This window comes from Aethalodelphis obliquidens, unplaced genomic scaffold, assembly GCF_003676395.1.
Source record: "Aethalodelphis obliquidens isolate GAN/ISIS:26980383/991018 unplaced genomic scaffold, ASM367639v1 scaffold18, whole genome shotgun sequence".
NCBI lineage: Eukaryota > Metazoa > Chordata > Mammalia > Artiodactyla > Delphinidae > Aethalodelphis > Aethalodelphis obliquidens.
The window spans coordinates 18,324,251-18,341,641 of record NW_020837962.1 but is presented as its reverse complement, the minus strand read 5'-3'; the positions used below and the strand labels follow the sequence as shown (position 1 = coordinate 18,341,641).

The following is a 17,391-nucleotide window of genomic DNA, read 5'->3' as shown; positions in this document are numbered from 1 at the left end:
TCTTCAAAGGGTTTATTTTTGGACTCTCAATTCTGTGCCATTGATTTATGTCTTTCCTTATGCCAGAACCACACTGTTTTGATTACTGCAGCTTTGTAGTAAATTTTGAAATCAAGAAGTGTGAATCCTTCTGTCTTGTTTCTCTTTTCCAAGATTATTTTGGTTATTCAGAGTCCCTTGAATTTCCATGTGAATTTTAGGATCAGCATGAAAATTTCTGTAGAGAAATCAGCAGATATTTTAATAGAGATTGCACTGAATCTGTAGATGAATTTTGGGAATTTTTCCACCTTAACCATATTAAATCTTCCAATCCATAAACATAGGATGTCTTTTCATTTATTTAGGTCTTTTAAAATTTCTTTCAACATTCTTTGCAGTTTTCAGAGTATACATTTTGCACTTCTGTTAAATTTATTCCTAAGTATTTCATTCTTTTTTAATGCTATTGTAAATGGAATTGTTTTCTAGTTTCATTTTCAATTTGTGCATTGTTAAAATGCAAGTGATTTTTATGTATTGATTTTGTAACCTGTAACGCTGAACTTGTTTATTAGTTCTTATAGTTTTTGAATAGTTTTCTTAGGATTTTCCATATACAAACAAGACAATATCATGAATAAAGAGATAATTTTATTTCTTCCTTTCCATTCTGGATGCCTTTTGTTTGACTTCCATGTGGAACTGCCCCGGCTAGAATCTAGCTCGAATCTCCAGCACACTACTGAGTGATGTGGTGGGAGTAGGCACTTTTGTCTGGTTTCTGATCTTAGGGGCAAAGCTTCCGGTCTTTCATCATCAAATATGGTATCACATGTGGGGTTTGGGTAGATGCAACATATTTTCTTTTTATAAAGAATGGGCCAGTAAAGTACTGTTAATTTTCACCTCACTTCTTTCTTCAAGTCTGGCTGAGAGTAAATATTTAGTAAAGCCTGCATTCTGCTACAGTGGCAGACTGTTGTTTATTGAGTAACATTTGCTCACCAGGCATTTAATTTCCACTATTAGATTCATATGTTGCTGCATCACCACAGACACTTAATTTTTGTGTCTATATTTTAACACTGTTATGGCTTATAAGCATAATGTTTTTATCTTTTAAATGTCTTTCTTCTTAATGTCTAAATTATTATACTTAACATCCAGGTTAAAAATAATATTGATGTATTTAGTAGTCAAGTACTAATAGTGATTATACAGTTTTTACTCTTCTTTGTCCGCAGGCCTCTCACTGTTGTGGCCTCTCCCATTGTGGGGCACAGGCTCCGGACGCGCAGGCTCAGTGGCCATGGCTCACGGGCCTAGCCGCTCCGCGGCATGTGGGATCTTCCCGGACCGGGGCACAAACCCATGTCCCCTGCATCGGCGGGCGGACTCTCACCAACTGCACCACCAGGGAAGCCCCAGTTTTTACTCTTCTTAAGGTTTCCCTTCTAGATTCTGATGGCGGTTTTCACAACAATTACCTTGAAAACAATAATGGTTGCAAGACGGTGTTCTTGGAATCCTAGAAGGGACACTCATATGCCCCCACCAATGGCTTCCCTGAGGTCATTACTTGGCTCTATGTGTAGACAAGCGCCGTCCAATAGCAATTTCTGCGATGATCAAGTGTTTTCTCGGTAATGTTCAATTTGTAGTCACGAGCCTGTGGGGTACTTGACATGTGGCTAGTGCGACTGAGAAACCGAATTTCTAACTTTAATGCAATGAGTTTTAGTTTAAATAACCACAGGTGATTATGGCTATTGCATTGGACAGGGTATGCACCCCTCTCCACCCTGTCCTGTGTCCTCAGGTGCTAGTGACAGGCTTTTCCACCCCGGGGGGGGGCCTGGGGCTCTTATCACCAGCAACAAGTGGGAGTCAGTCCCCACTTCTCACAGTCCCGAAGCCCTGAGCACCTGGAATTGTGCATTTCCACACATCGGTTTTCTCCTTCCCCACGGGAGACGCTTAAGTTCTAAGTCAGAGCAGGGACAGCTGCCCACGTGCTCTGGAGAGAAACACTGCCAAGCAGGGTCTTCATCAGGGGACCTAGGGGTTAACAAGTCCACGAGCAGGTGTTCATGTTAGAACTAGAAAGTTCTTTTTTATGTCTCTTAAGAAAAAAGCTGCTTGCCACACTTGATAAAGCTCTTTGGCTAAGGGTGAATCAGCTAGAACCCATCCGTGAAGTGACCCAGCCTGGTGGCGGCCAGACCTGACGCTTGAACGTCCCTCAACTCCTTTAAGGGCTGGCACGGGCTCAGAGGGCCCCGCCCTCCGTTTATGGCTTTGTCTCGCCCGTAGTCCTGAAATCCTTTGGAAATGCTGAACAAAGGGTGTGGCTGGTCCGGTCCCCTTTCCCGTCTCACGCGCCCACCTCTGAGGTCTCTGCAGGGGCGAGTTCCAGCCGGTGTCTGGAGGCCCCGCCCCGCCCCGGGCCCGTTGCACCGAGACAGCCTCTCCAGGGCGGCCAGAGTCGTGACCCCTGACTCAGCTCTGCAGCCAGTGGGATGTCAGGCCAGCGCCTGCCCCGTCCCCACCCTGGGCTGCGCGGCTCTCCGATCTGGGGGTCTTTCCTTCCTCCTCTTGGAGGGCAGTCGCTCCCACTCCGGGGACCCTCAGACCTCGGTGTCCCTTTTCGTGGGGTACCGAGGGGCAGCGGGATATTCAGGAGGCTCTGCGCCCGCGGGCAGGCGTCAGGGAGTGCAGGGGACCACAGTGCCTCCCCCCTTTCGCTTTCGGAGTGTCCCCGCCCCGCCCCCTTGGTCACTGCGGTCAGTCTGTCCGCCGGCAGGTGCTTGTCTTCCGCAGGTGAAGACACCACACTCTCCTGTTCTTTCGCAAGTCCTGGGCTCTGCTGGGCGTGGGGGCCCGATCCGCGGGTAAGACGAGGGGTCCGCGTGTCCTGCCCTGGGAGAGGCCTCTGGGTCCCCACACCCTAACCCTTTTAGCCCAAGTTCGAGTTCACCAACGTCTTTGGTTTCGTTTAGAGTTCAACAGCGCCGCCGCCTGGCGCGTCTCAGTAAGTGACCGCGGCGGAGGATGGCGCAGGGTGTTAAAAAAAAAAAAAAAAGTTTGCCCCTCACCGTTCTGCTTTGGACCCACCCCTCCGCATTCCTGATCCGAGAGTGAGCGGATAAGATCGCGAAAGTAACAGATTCCAGTCTCCTCCCAGAGCTCCCCACCCCGCGCGTGCCCAGGACAGCCCCTCGTCTATGTCTTTTGCCGTCCAATTGGCATTTATGTGCTCCTCTGTGTCAATCTGATTGCTCAGCCAAAGGGAAAAACCCTCAAAAGACAGACCCCCCCCTGCAAGGGCACACCACGGGTCCCTTTGGGGGTGCTAGTTGCACTGTCCCTCTGCGATGCTTTTAGAACTCAGACCAAACAGGCTAAACTCGCTCGCCCCTACAGGGCTCGGCGGGAATTCGCCTGCCACCACTTCCGAAGGGTGGCAAGACCTTGCCGCCCTGACAGTGTCCCCACGACTTTCTCACGCGATGAGATGAGCTCTGGCCGTGGCAGCTGGCGCTCAGGGGCTCGTGGGTCCCCACTTGGGGACCGGGTGTTAGGCCAGTCCTCCTCCTGTGAGCGTGGTCGCCTTAGCCACGCCCGCTGTCTCCAAGCACCTCCTTCTCCGGAGCTAGGCGCCCTGGCCGGGGAGGGTGTGGCTCGCTCTCCTTGCGCTCGGGCTCCTTGCCACGCCCTAGGCAGCCCCTCCCAAAACCCTCTGGGTGGCGGGCACCTCCTCCCGCAGCCCTGCAGGTCCTGGGCGCTACGTCCCCACCTCTCATTCCAAACCTTCCTCGCCCAGTCTCCTCTTCCCAGAGCTCCGCAATCCAGCCTTTTCCTTGAAATAGGTGGTAACAACACTTTGATGAAGGAAAAGAAAGAGGACCGGAGATTAAGGAGGGCTGCGGGTTAAGCCCCTTGTAGGGCTGCACGCGTGGGGCGGGTCCTGTCGCCGCGCTGACAGAGGTGCTGTCCTCCCGGGAGCCTGCGCTGCTGGCCCCGCCCGAGGACCTCCCAGCCGGGGCCGAGTTTACTCATCCCCGCGAGGTGATCCCGGGCGCGAGGGCGGGCGCAGGGCGCCCGGAGAACCCAGTAATCCGAGAATGCAGCATCAGCCCTTCCCACCAGGCACTTCCTTCCTTTTCCCGAACGTCCAGGGAGGGGGGCCGCGCACTTATAAACTCGGGCCCTGGCCCGCCCGCCTGTCAGAGGCTGCCTCGCCGGGGCTGCGCGACGCAGCCGGACGCGCCTAGTCCGGGACCGACGCGAGCGGCTGTCGCCGGCGGCGCCCTGCGCCTCTCAGCCCCGGCCGGGCCCCTGCGCGCGGCGTGCGTACACTATGCTCCGCGTCCTGCTCCTCGGCATGTTGGCCCCCGCCGGCCTGGGGCTCCCGGCGCACCCGGAGCCGCAGCCCCTCGGCAGCCAGTGCGTCGAGCACGACTGCTTCGCGCTCTTCCGGGGTCCCGCGACTTTCCTCGCCGCCAGCCGGGTCTGCGAGCAGCTGCGGGGCCACCTGATGACCGTGCGCTCCTCGGTTGCAGCGGATGTCATCTCCCTGCTGCTGAGTGGCGACGGCGGCGATGGCCCGCGGCTCTGGATCGGCCTGCAGCTCCCGCCCGGCTGCGGCGACCCGGGGCACCACGAGCCCTTGCGCGGCTTCCAGTGGGTTACGGGCGACAACCGCACCAGCTACAGCAGGTGGGCGCGGCATCACGACGACGGGACGCCCCTCTGCGGTCCGCTGTGCGTCGCCGTCTCGGCGGCCGGGGCTCTGGCACCGGGAGAGCCGGCCTGGGAGGAGCTGCAGTGCGGCGCGGAGGCCGACGGCTTCCTCTGCGAGTTCAACTTCGCCGCCTCCTGCCGGCCGCTGGTTGTGGAGCCCGGCGCCGCGGCGGCCGCGGGCGTCTCCGTCACCTACAGCACCCCGTTCGGGGCCCGCGGCGCGGACTTCCAAGCGCTGCCGCTGGGCAGCTCGGCCGCCGTGATGCCCCTCGGGGTGAAGCTGGAGTGCGCGGTGCCGCCCGCTGAGGCCGAGGCGCGCTGGGGCCGGGAGGCGCCGGGCGCCTGGGCCTGCAGCGTGGAGGGCGGCGGCTGCGAGCACGCGTGCAACGAGACCGCCGGGGCGTCGAGCTGCCTCTGCCCCGCCGACACCGCCCTGCAGGCGGACGGGCGCTCCTGTGCGGTGCCGGCCGAGCACCCGTGCCACCAACTCTGCGAGCACTTCTGCGTCCCCGGCTTCCCCGACGCGCCCACCAACTACACGTGCATGTGCGCGACGGGCTACCGGCTGGCTGCGGACCAGCACCGGTGTGAGGACGTGGATGACTGCACGCAGGTGCCCAGTCCGTGCCCGCAGAGCTGTGTCAACACGAAGGGCGGCTTCCAGTGCCACTGCTTCTCCGGCTTCGACCTGGTGGACGGCGAGTGCGTGGAGACTGTGGACCCGTGCTTCGGCACTAACTGCGAGTACCAGTGCCAGCCCATGGGCAGAACTGACTACCTCTGCATCTGCGCCGAGGGCTTCGTGCCCATCCCCCACGCCCCGCACAGGTGCCAGATGTTCTGCAACCAGACTTCGTGCCCGGCCGACTGTGACCCCAACAACCTGGCGGTCTGCCGGTGCCCCGAGGGCTACATCCTGGACGAGGGCTCCGTGTGCACGGACATCAACGAGTGCAACAACGGCTACTGCCCTGGCGAGTGCCGCAACCTCCCCGGCACCTACGAGTGCATCTGCGGGCCCGACACGGCCCTCTTCGGCCAGGCTGGCACCGACTGTGACCCCATCAAGGTGAGCGGCCGCGACCAGGGCGGCGACGAGGAGGACGGCGGCTCTGGGGCGCTCCCGGGCAGCCCGACTCCCGGCGCCACCCCTCGCCCCTCGCCCCCGCCCGCGGGGCCTCTGCATTCGGGTGTGCTCGTCGGCATCTCCATCGCGAGCCTGTCTCTGGTCGTGGCGCTTTTGGCGCTCCTCTGCCACCTGCGCAAGAAGCAAGGCACCTCGCGGGCGGAGCTGGAGTACAAGTGCGGGGTCCCCTCCAAGGAGGTGGTACTGCAGCACGTGAAGACCGAGCGGACGCCTCAGAAACTCTGAGGGACCTCCCTCCCTGGCCCAGGTGTTGGGTGGCCTTTTCCTCCCTCCTGGGCCTCATTGCTCCTCCCCTCTCCAGCCTTTCTCTCCCACTACCCCAAAGCACCTTGGCTGGCGTCAGAACCGGAGAAGACGCTCGCTCCTCTTCTCTCGCTGCTTCTACACTTGGCTGTGGGGGCGGGGGGGGGCGCGCTGGAAGAAGTATGGCCCCAGCCATTTCTATGATGTCATCGGACAAGTGGGCAGAGTTGGCAGTTTTATAGTGACAAGATTGCGAAGTGTCTGATGCCCTCACCGAGGGGCACAGGAGGGGTGAGTGTTCTTGGTTGGTAGCCTTGGGGCAGACTTCATCCCAGTGGACTAAGTGAAGTGTAATTGAGTCATAGATAATGACCAAGATATTTATTTTGTAAGTATTTTTTGTTCTTCGGTTTCTTTCCCTTACCCTGTGTCTCCGGCACTCACTTTGTATCTCTCCCTCCTTTCTCCCTTCCTCTCTCTCCCCTTCCCTGTCTATATATTTATGTGCTCCCACTTGTCCTGGGGCCCTTATACTATCTTTTCCAGCCCTCTCGCATTTATGAAGCCAGGCGGCATTTCAGCCCTTTCATTTCTCCCAATTTACCCCTCCCAGGAACTCGGCCAACTCACCTGAGCCACCCTACCTGTATTGGACCCTACTTCTGCCCTTAGCTGTCTGCCTGGGCAGAACTGTTATGTGAAACAGAAACAAAAACACTAGAAATAAGAATGCTTGGGAATTTGTTCTTTCAGCAGATTTGCTAATTTGTCCTGAAATTTCAGGCCTCCACAGCAATATCATTTTAACAAAGGTTAAGATGTGAAGGGCATTTGTTAGACTAATGTTGCTGGACTATCACAGGAATTCAACGCAAGGAGATTTTCATTTTTATTTTTAAACAATGAACCTCCGTTTTATTGTTGTTGTTGTTTTGATTTGGACTGAAAAGTAGTCATTGTTGTTAAGCTTCTTATGCAGTGTATTTTCCCATTATTATTATTCCTATTATTATTGAGTTATTTTTGACAATGTTGAAAATGTTTGTTCACATGGTCGCTCTAAACTGAGAGAAGATGGAAGCACCTCCCGGGAGACAGTGTAAGAAAGTTTTGAGCTGCAGGATTCATGCCAATGACCATTTGGACTCTTACCGTTCGTGTCATCTGTAGGCCCAAATAAAACCAGCTCTACTGGTGTCTTGAATTTGGGAGCTTGGGGATGCAGCCTGGAGCATGGCCAATTAGGGCCTCACCTTGATCAGGCCCTCGAGAAGTTCTCCCAGTTCGGAGGGGCCTTCTAAGCCCAGCCATTTGGAATGTGGTCCAGGGACAAGAGGCTGGAGCTGCCCCTGCCAGCTGGTTAGAAATGCAGACACTCAGGCTCCATCCCACCTACTGCACAAGAATCTGCATTTTAATGAGATCAGCAGGGGGTTGTCTGCTTCGTATATTTGAGGAGAGCTGTCCCAGACAGCTTCCAACATTCTGGAATAGATTAAATATGGATGAGTAATAAGTAGCAGGCCGAGTCAGGCCCTATATTCTCAAGAAACTGAGGAATTTTCCTTTTATAGCTTTGCTTTCTGGTAGAAAAGCCTAGGTACACACCTTTAGACATTGCCACACAGGGTCTTTGGTTCAAGTAAGCTAGGAATGAAATGCTTCGTGCTTCTGTGTATGGAAGAAAGCGTATCATGTAAATGTATCTTTTGTAATGCAAAGGTTTTCCTCTACCGTTTTGTAAACTCAGCACATTTGTACATAGTTATTTATTTATTGGAGATAAACTAGAACACAGGCAAAACTCCTGCTTATGACATCACAAGTGGAAAATAAACAAATAACAGTGCTCTTGGGTTTTGTGTCTGTTCACCTCTCTCCCCCAGCCCCCTCATTTTATGTTATTAAACCAGGCTCATGGACAATGTGGATGCCAAGAGGTGCCTTTAAAGGCTGCGCCCCCACCCCGTCACTAGCTCCGTCTGCTCCAGGCTCCATCTCTGACTTTCAAAGACCTTTCCAGTGGAGATTGTTTTCACTGTAGAAGGACTTCATGTTATGTCTGTGTGCACAAATATTTATTTTTTCCCTCTGTAACCATAACAACTTCATACACAGGACTTACGCCTAAGTGTTTTAAAATATATTATAGGATTATTTGTTGGGACGAGTTAAACAGTCCTTCTTGGGGCATCTCTTAGAATCTTGGCTGTGTCCCTCTGTGAATGCTTTGGCATTATCTGCTCTCAGAGATATGCAAACACAAAAGTCAGTCTGTGGCTCAGAGACCAAGGTCTCATGCAGCATTAAATCATCCTCATTTCTCTTGGAGAGAGGAAACACTGTCTTTTTAATAACACATTTCCTGGGCCCCTTTTCCTGGGATGGTGAAACTGGCTGAATTTTATATGCAGTGTTCTGAAAGTTTCAGAAAGCAAAAGTTGGAAGAAAATTGAATTCAGTCAAATATCCAAATATTTTTATACATTTGGATCATGCCGAATTTCTCAGTTTTAATCTGAGTAGTTGCTGTCGTGAAGATGCAGTTGGAGATGTCAACGTCCATCCTGGATGAAGGAGACGGCTTTGGGGTGTGTGTGGAGTGGGTGATAGGTGAGGGGTGCCTTTCCGAGATGGCCAGTGCAGCAGTGTTGCCCTCAGGACTCGGAAGGCTAGCAGAAAACCAGATTCAATAAGAGGTATGTGCGAAGGAAGAACTCCATGAGTGGGAGAAAAGCAGGTGCAGATGAATCATGCTGGGGGTTGAGAGGGGAGAGTGATACCTTACCAGTCATCCTCACCACCTGCCCTTCCACTTTTCAAAAGGGTCTGCTCCCAGGAGCAGTAGAATTGACTGTCAGAGTCTCATTGCTTTAGGATGTCTTCTTCCAAAGAAGAGATCCTTTCTGAAGAACACAAGAAAACCAAAACACGCTTTCAAGACTCAGAGGCAAGAACCCTTACTGGGGAATCTTGGACGCCAGGACACCGGCAGGGTGAGGGGGGGCGAGGCGCAGACCCTCGCGATGTGCCTCACTTCCTGTCCTGTGGGAGATCCAGCTCTCTGTGTACAGGCTTCACCTGAACTTGAGATTTCCAAACTTCAGCCTCTCTCTGAGAAAGGCACCATATAACAAATCACTTAACTCTAAAAATGATCCCCCAGCATTTCAAACCTGGGTGGCCCTTGTGAAATGGGCCGCGGGCCCTGCCTTCTATTCACATCGTTGTCATCCAGGTCTCTCAGTCTCAGCAGTGGTGTGCGGTGTGTGTTCGCTGATGGCGTTCCAGGGTTCATGGGGCCTGGGGAAGAAGGCCAGGGTGGATGAGTCAGAATTTGATTTTATGACTCAAATGACTTTTTTGCCCTCAGACCGAACCGCTTGGATCCGTTCAGCAAATATTTATTGAGCATGTGCTCTGTCACTGGTGGGTGACAGGCATGGTGACAAACCCCTGCTTTGAGAAGCTCGAGCTCTGGTGGGGGAGACAGACATACAACAAACAATTCCTGCCTCCCCCCCAAACTGGAATTGCCTCTGAAACAGTGGTAGGAGCCGGGGGGGAAGAGCACAGCACGACAGGGCTGGAGAGCCTGCTGGGCCAGCTGACAATTCTGGACGTGAAGGAGAAGCAGGGGTTGGTCAAACACAGAGCTGAGGGCAGAGCAGTCCGGGTGGAAGGCACAGCACGTGCAAAGGCCCTGTGCTGGGAAGAGTCTTGGCAGAAGGTGTGGAGTGAGGTGAGCAAGGAGGAGGGGGTCCAGGATGAGGCTGCAGATGTGGGATGCAGAGAGAAAAGTGCAGGGGGGGACCATAGGTCAGCTTAGAGATGTCGAATTCTATCCTCGGTGCAAGTGGAGGAGTTTCATAGGAGCGCGCTTGTGCTCCATTTACGCACTGAAATCATCTGAGAAGGTAACACCTACTTCTAGACTCATTTACATGTCCCCACGGCAACACTTGCACAGTTTGCATTGTAAGAATCCAGCAGGGCCAACAAAGAGTGTGGGTGTCATGTACCCCAGATCTGAATCCCAGCCTGACATGGGTGGTCACATGGCCACGGGCACCACACAACCCCTAAGACTGGGAGTTCCCTGGTGGCCTATTCGGTGCTTTCACTGCCATGGCCCGGGTTCAATTCCTGGTTGGGGAACTGAAATCCCACAAGCTGCACATTGCAGCCAAAAAAAAAAAAGAAAAAAGAAAAAAACCCTAAGGCTGTAAACAGGATGCCGGCCCGGCCCCCTCTGGGGTTTCCATGAGGATTGGGTGAAGGGAACTGGCCCAGGGCTGGCACACAGCAGGTGCTCCTTAAACGGGGCATGCGCGACAATGAACTGGTGGGTGTGTAAGTGGATAAAGCAAAAGGGCATGTTGGGATCTGGAGTGTCTTGAGGGCAAGTTCAAGGTTTCCAGAAAGTGGAAAGGGTTCTTTCCAGGCACGGTGCGGTCACTTGGAAGGGCTGCTGTCCCACCTGGGCACGTGTCCTGGTGGAGTCTCAGGCATCAGGCAGAGCCGCAGGAGGGGAGGCTCGCACAGTGGAGATGCAGTCCCTCCTCAGCTGTAAAATCCATTTCAAAGACCCATTCTCCCTGCTTACAGGCCCATCAAAGTCTGGGGGAGCAGAGCCCCCTCCACTGTGCTCCTAGGAAGGCCACAGAGGAGGGGTGACCACAGCCCGAAGCACCCCCCAACTCCAGCTGCCACTTGAGGCCCCAAGTCTAGTCACACCAAAGAGGAACCTGCCAGAGGAAAGAAACTTCAGTTCAAAACAAGGGACTGGCCCTGTGTCCACAACTGTCCCGGTGGGACTCTGGGCCAGTGCCTGGCCTCTCCAGCCATCTGTCCGCCACAGAGGGCACTGCAGGGGGCCGTGCGCCTGGGCACTCAGCCCCCCGGGGAGTCACAGGCCCCTGGACTGTAAAACCCGCCCTTTTTAGCAAACAGTTCTCTGAGTCCTGAAGAACACACATTCGTGGAACTACTGCCATCATCAGTATATAGAATATGTTCGTGACACCAGAAAGTTCCCTCCTGTCCTTCCCCCTCTACTGATGCTGGAGTTGTCTACACAACGGGCCAGATAAAGCCTTTTTCCGCTCTGATGCTCACTATGCCCTTAGGATCTCCCTGAACCAAGGACCCTGTGTTTTCATGTTTGAATCACAAAGACAAGATTTTCCAAGGAATGACCAGACAGACAGCTTCTCTTCCGTTTCAGCAAACAGGTTTTAACAAAACGCAGCTCACATGTCTCCCAAAGCCCTGCTCATTCACCCCGCGTTCGGGCCCGGGTTGACTGAAATCCTGGCAGCCCACCAGAGTGTAAAGACACACAGCAAGACGGGAAGCCTGCACATCACGCATTTCAGGGAGGAGGGGCACCTCGAGGCACGCAGTAGGAAGTAAGGAAATGCTGCTGCCCACGGAATCCCAAGGGGCCCCCCTACACGGCCACAGCCCTTCCTGAGGCTCCTGGGCGTGACCTTCTCATGTGGACTGGGCAGGCAGCAGAAGACCCCCAAGCTCACAGTGGTCGTGTGTCGAATGGGGGTTAATCATTATGTCATCTCTTCGAGGAAAACCGAGGTTACGAAGAAGATAGAAAAACATGTTTCCGTGGTTGTCGTGACTCAGTGGGGGGCACCCGAGCACATCTGAAAACATCCCTGACCTTCTCGGCATTTCTTTGGAAAATAACACAGGCTACGCCCGACTCTGTCTGTCCGTCTCGTTCAGAATGTGTGCCCGGGCTCAGCGCTATCTCTTTTTTGTTTTGAGAGAGCCCTTCTTCTTTTTTTTGGTCAGCAGGCTCAGATGTAGGCAAACAACATATTTCCTCTCACAAGAGAAACGAAATATTGTTTTAACATCAGATTCTAACAGAATCAAATCCTCTTCAGCCTGTTTTGAAAGTGTGATTGCGAAAGACAGAAGGACCCTGGGGATGGTTAGCTCAGTCACGACTGCTGGAAATGGTGGAAACAAAGTGGGGCAGCAGAAGCAGCAGGGTTTCGGGGATCCAGTGGAAAAAAAACCCCAAGATTCCAAACTGGGGTCCGTGGTGATGACGCCCCCCACCCCAGGCCAGACATGTCCCCCAACTGCACCTGAAATAACGTTCTCCTGAACAAGACATCCATGAGCTGTACCATCCTGGGAAGCCCCTCTCCTGCACACTCGACTTAGGGCCGGGTTTCCCTGTCCTCCTGGAATCTTCTCCTGTCCTCACCTGGAGGCCGGCCCCAGCTGCTCGCTCTGGGCTGTTGGACTCAAGCAAACCTTCCCTCGGCCACCCAGTGAGGAAGAGGAAGAGGAAGACGGGGCTTGCCTCAGTCTCCTGTACCCTCCCCCCTTCCTTCTGCCTCCCCCCTCAATTCCATTCGATTTCCTTGAGCCCATGGATCCCTACTCCCGCAGCCATGCCGGAGATCCGCACCCCCTACCCTGCACCCTCGTATTGGACAGATGGTTCGTTGTTCAATTCGTCTTGAAATGGTGATCGAAACCAGAAGCACCGGTTTTGGCCCTTCTCTGCCAGCACTGACGCCCCCCTTTCTTCAAGCATCTTCGCCCTTGTCCTAAGAGGTAGGACTTGGGGAATCCCGCGGGGACGGTAGGAGAAAGGGAAGCCCGAGGGCACAGGGCAAGGCCCCCTCTCTGCGGTTTTCTGCATCTGCAGAGCGAGGGAATCGGCCTCAATCGATGGGGCTGAGATGATGCAGCACGAGCCCAGCAGCCAGCCGTCCAGGCGCGATGGACAGGTGGGGCTGGGTCCTGAGGAAGAGCTGGCTCTGCGGGGCTGCGGGGCAGCTCTGAGCCCCGGAGGGGAGGGGCAGCCATGCTGAGGAGGCAGCAACCTGCCCGGCACTTGCTCAAGCCCTGGGTTGTGGTTTGTGGGGGTGGTTTCTGGAGCCCAGGCTGCGGCTTCAAATCCGGGCGATCAGGAGGGCAGAGCTCCCTGCGTGGGGATGCGGGGAGGTGCTGTGCTGGGGTGGCCTGCCGCATCTGGGGAGCACTGTCCCCAGTTCTCTCCCCTTCGGAGAGCGCATGGGTCACAGCCACCGAGAGGGAAGGACACGGTCCTGGAGCCAGTCCCCAGCTTGACTGAGGTGGCAGTGAAACGAGGGTAACCTTAAACAGTTCTGTCAAAATGCACAGAACTGCACACCTAAAAAGAGTGACTTTTACCACGTATACATTATACTCCCCTAAAAATAGATGAGAAAGAAATCACAGCCTCCTCGGAATGGCTAAAGAAAGCTGGATGCAAAAAAATACAGAAGCCAACCAAACACAACCCCCCTCCCCCAAATACACCCCCAGCACCTGGCACGCACCACCCTGTCCTCCTGCGCCGCTGTGCCGCTGTCTGAGCGGTGAGCCTCCTGCGCCTGCCCCGCACACCTGGGCTGGATGCTCTTGCTTTGACCTTTCTCCAGGGGCCACGCAGCATCCCTGCGGCCACGCTGGGCTGGTGAGCAGTGACCTGCCCCTGGTCTGTATGTCCCCAAATCTGTCTTCTCACCCGGCGCACTGTCCACACCTCGCCAGGTGCCGGGTGGGGCTCACGGCGTCCTCATAACAGGAAGCCTCGGGTCTTACTTTGGCGGTCAGCGCTCCTTTTCTAGGCAACATGGTTGATGATCTGGGACTTCCTCAATATTGGTTCCCTCATTTTCAAAAGAGCCCCTCCCTGTTAGACACTACACCAATCCAGTCATAGGACCAGGGACCCTGCCTTCTTGTTGATAAAATGATTTAAAAACATTAAAAGGATGAGAACACGATCCTCCTGCCAATCTCCCCCTGAAGAGTGGAGGGCACATGCGCCCCGGCTTCACAGGGACTGGGAGTCATCCATGGGTTTCTTGACCAGGTGGACCTGCACCTCTCATCGTTACCACCGTCCCACGGCCGGGTCCTAAGTCCTCAGTGGGGCCTATGAGGTCCTCGTCTGCTGATGCCTCCCACTGACCGGGCACCGCTGGCCTCTGTTCCAGTTACCCTGGGCACTCTCAGTGCCTCCCTTCCTGGCTGCTGGCACACACCATCCCCTCTGCTTCGGCCCTTCTGCCCACCCTTCTCATCCTGGTTTCTCCCACACAACTCATGGAGGACGTCGCCCCCCTCAGCCTTCCTGGGGAGGCTGCCCTGCACAAGGTCGCCTCACAGAGACCAGATCACTTCCCCGATGGTTCTTATTTTGGCTTAGAAGCGCACTCTCATTCCTGTGCCGATCTGATTAATGCCCGTCGTTGCCACTAACCAACCTCCAGGCTCCTCGAGGGCAGAGCGCTGTCCACGGAGGCCCCAGCCCCGCCCTGCCCCGACAGAAGCGGCAGGGGGTGTGCAGTCTGTATGCCTCTGCCCCCTTCCCCTGCCCCCTGTACTCGCCTCCCCAGAGCAGGGCATCGGGGTGTGGTGCCCACTGACCGGGTGCAACAGGACAGGCCTCCGGATTCTGACATTTGTGCTGAAGGAATCTGAGCTTATCCCATTATCTCCTTAAGAAGAGGGAAGACGCGGAATGGGGATGCTTCTTGGCAGACCGCCTGACGGAGAACAGCCTCGATGCGCAGATTTGCAGGAATTTTCCCAGCCACTGCTCAGGCTGCCAAGTTCGATTTCTGAGGTAGCACAGCCAACACAGACCTCTCTTGTTGTTTTTCCCTTTGATATCAGCGTTGGCACCTAAGGCGTGCTAGGTAGGATGTTTTTATGGTGAAGTGAAGCCAAGAATTTAAAGGTAAATGTGCAAATTGCATTCATGTTTGCAGAAAACATAGTGCTGACAGACTTGGCAAGAACTCCGATGAGTGACCACCTGTCACGTGCAAATACCATCTTCCTGATTGTCTGGAAAAATTAAACACCTGGCTGGTCACTGAACAGTACATTAAAGGCAATTTTAAAAGGTAAAGCCAGCTCACTGGTGGAGGGTACCTGGAGGCTGTTTCTACCTGGATAAAGATGTTTTCATTCCTCCCTGATGATCGAGGAAGGATACGGTGGAAACTGGTATCCTTGCATTGGTCAGAAACGCAGAAGTCTTATTTCCTTTTCGGTTAGTGTGTTGATCTATTTGTTTTTATAGTCACAAACAGAAAAACAACAACTGTATGCTTGAAATACAGTGGATTTCAACTCAAAAAAAAAATGTTTTCATTCCTGATGCAGCCAAAGGCTGTGATCCCCTAGTCTCGGTAAATGGAGCAGCAATGAGGTCAAAGGGTGTCTGCACAGCTGAGGCCCCAGGCCAGCAAAACGTGCAAGTGTCTTCAGACCTCGAGGGAGGGTTTTATGCAGCCGTTACAAAGGCCCCCGTTGCTATAGCTGGCAGTACCTCGCCTCTAGCGCATCCCCGACCAATGATCGGCATGTTTTGCGGCTACAGAGTTGTTAAGCCCCAGGAGTCGAGAAGGTCCTGCAGCTGAAAAGGAGGACGGCCAGCAAGACTCTCCCCGCTCCACCGCATGATTTATGACTCCAAGGTCAAAGGCAGTGTCAGTGCTCATTTTTAACAGGTTATGGAGAGAGCAGTCTGCACAGAAGAATGCTGTCGTCCCCTCCCACCACCGCAGCACCTTGCTCCAGCGTTCCTGATAAAAGAGAGCCGCAGCTGGAAAGAACTCAAAACTCACGGTCTCCCTTTGTGCGTGTTTCAGGTGGGAAACGGAGGTTCAGTGAGGTTACAGCACTCCCCACGGGGCTGGCTGGCGCGGAGCTCCCCTGCCTCCGGGGACTTTTCTTTCCATCACCTGAGGCTGCCTTGCCTTCAACCATCACCAACTAAGTTGAAAAGGTTGCATTTTTAATTACTCAGCAGAGCAGGAGTGTTGCCAAGACTCCGGGTCGGTGTCCCGTCTTGCCCGTCAGAGAGTGTGCCCAGTGTGAGTCACTGTGGGCGATCCGAGAGAGGACCCCAGGCCCTACCCAGGCTGTGGCAGAGGCCCGGCAGCGCATTCGGACCACTGCCTGTGCTGTGAACCCCTCACCTCGCTGCCATCAGCCTGCGTGGTTCACACAGGTCAGTTCAACCGCATCTATCAAGTGGTCGCCCTGCAAGGCACCGCCAGGCACTGGGGAACAAAGAAACAGTTCACTTTCAAAGGCTGTCAAGAGGTTACGGTTACAGGAGGCCCAGCACCGACTGCCTCCAGATGCCCAGGGTAACTCTAGTGTGTACTGCCAGGGCGGGGGTGGTCTGGTCGTGTCTGCGCGCATGTGTTTGTGTGCGCATGTGTACGCGTGCATGTGGGTTCAAGGGGCTCCGAGCCTTAGTTAGGAGTTTCCAATCCACAGCCACGTCTCCAGCCTGTAGTGCAGACTTGGCTACACATTTTCTCTCTGAGACAGATGGGGACCACCCAGTGCAGACCCGGAACATCTGCATATCCACCTCGTCCCCAGCCTACACACCACACTGATCGCCACTGATCACTGCTTCCGGGTCACTGGCCTGGCTGGTCACGTGCAGGAGTAAGTGCCCAATGGTAAGGCTGTTTCTTTTTTTCATTCATGAAGGGAGCAGCTGGCATCTACAGCCACGTGGACAGAACCATCAGGTCAGTCCTCTAAGAGTCACCGTGTGCTGGCTGGGGAAGGGCCTCCTCAGAACCCTGAGGACCTGGGTTCAGTCCCTTGCCGGGTCACGTGACACTGGATGCAGGGCCCGAACTTGGTTCTCCTGCCCGTTCCTGGAACATCAGGCGTCTGCTCACATCCCTGAAGCCTGGCTTTGGCCCGATCGCTTCAGGGAAGGGCCTTGTTCCCTTTGCCCTGGCTCTCAGGGAGGAGCCCTGGCCCGTGGTGGAAGCAGGGCATCCCCTCTGGGCCCTGCCTTGGCCTTCTTTAGCTCCCCAGCAGCCCCCTGTGCCCACCTTGGAGCCTGCAGGCTGCCGGAGGAGACGTGAGTCTGGCAGGTCCCGGACCAGGTCAGGCCCAGGACGTTTTTTCTCTTGAAGCCTCCCTGCCAGGAAGCCATGAGCTCCACAGGCCTGACCCTCGGGTGAGCGGAGGGGCCTCTCCTCAGAGGCCCTGCTCCCCGCCCGCCCCAGTATCTTCCTGTCACCGTCAGGACCCCCGAGCCAAAGCCAGGAGTGTCCTGGCTGAGCTGAGCCGGGGCCCCCGTGGCGCTCCCTGTACACAGCACAGCCCGCTTGCCGTCCAGCCTCCCACAGAAGCCCTACCCGCATCTCCGCAGCCCCCGCCTCCACTTTTGGCAGGAAGCAGGATCGAAGCTCCTCTTAGGCCAGTTCTGTCCTTTG

At 54.9% G+C, this 17,391-nt stretch overlaps 1 protein-coding gene across 1 annotated transcript; it reads left to right on the top strand.

Moving 5' to 3' along the window:
- The first annotated feature begins 3,726 nt into the window (after positions 1 to 3,726).
- Positions 3,727 to 7,971, top strand: THBD (thrombomodulin). Its single transcript, XM_027118102.1, has one exon. The coding sequence runs from the start codon at positions 4,343 to 4,345 to the stop codon at positions 6,095 to 6,097; it is 1,755 nt and encodes a 584-aa protein (XP_026973903.1). The 5' UTR covers positions 3,727 to 4,342; the 3' UTR covers positions 6,098 to 7,971.
- The last annotated feature ends 9,420 nt before the right edge of the window (positions 7,972 to 17,391 follow it).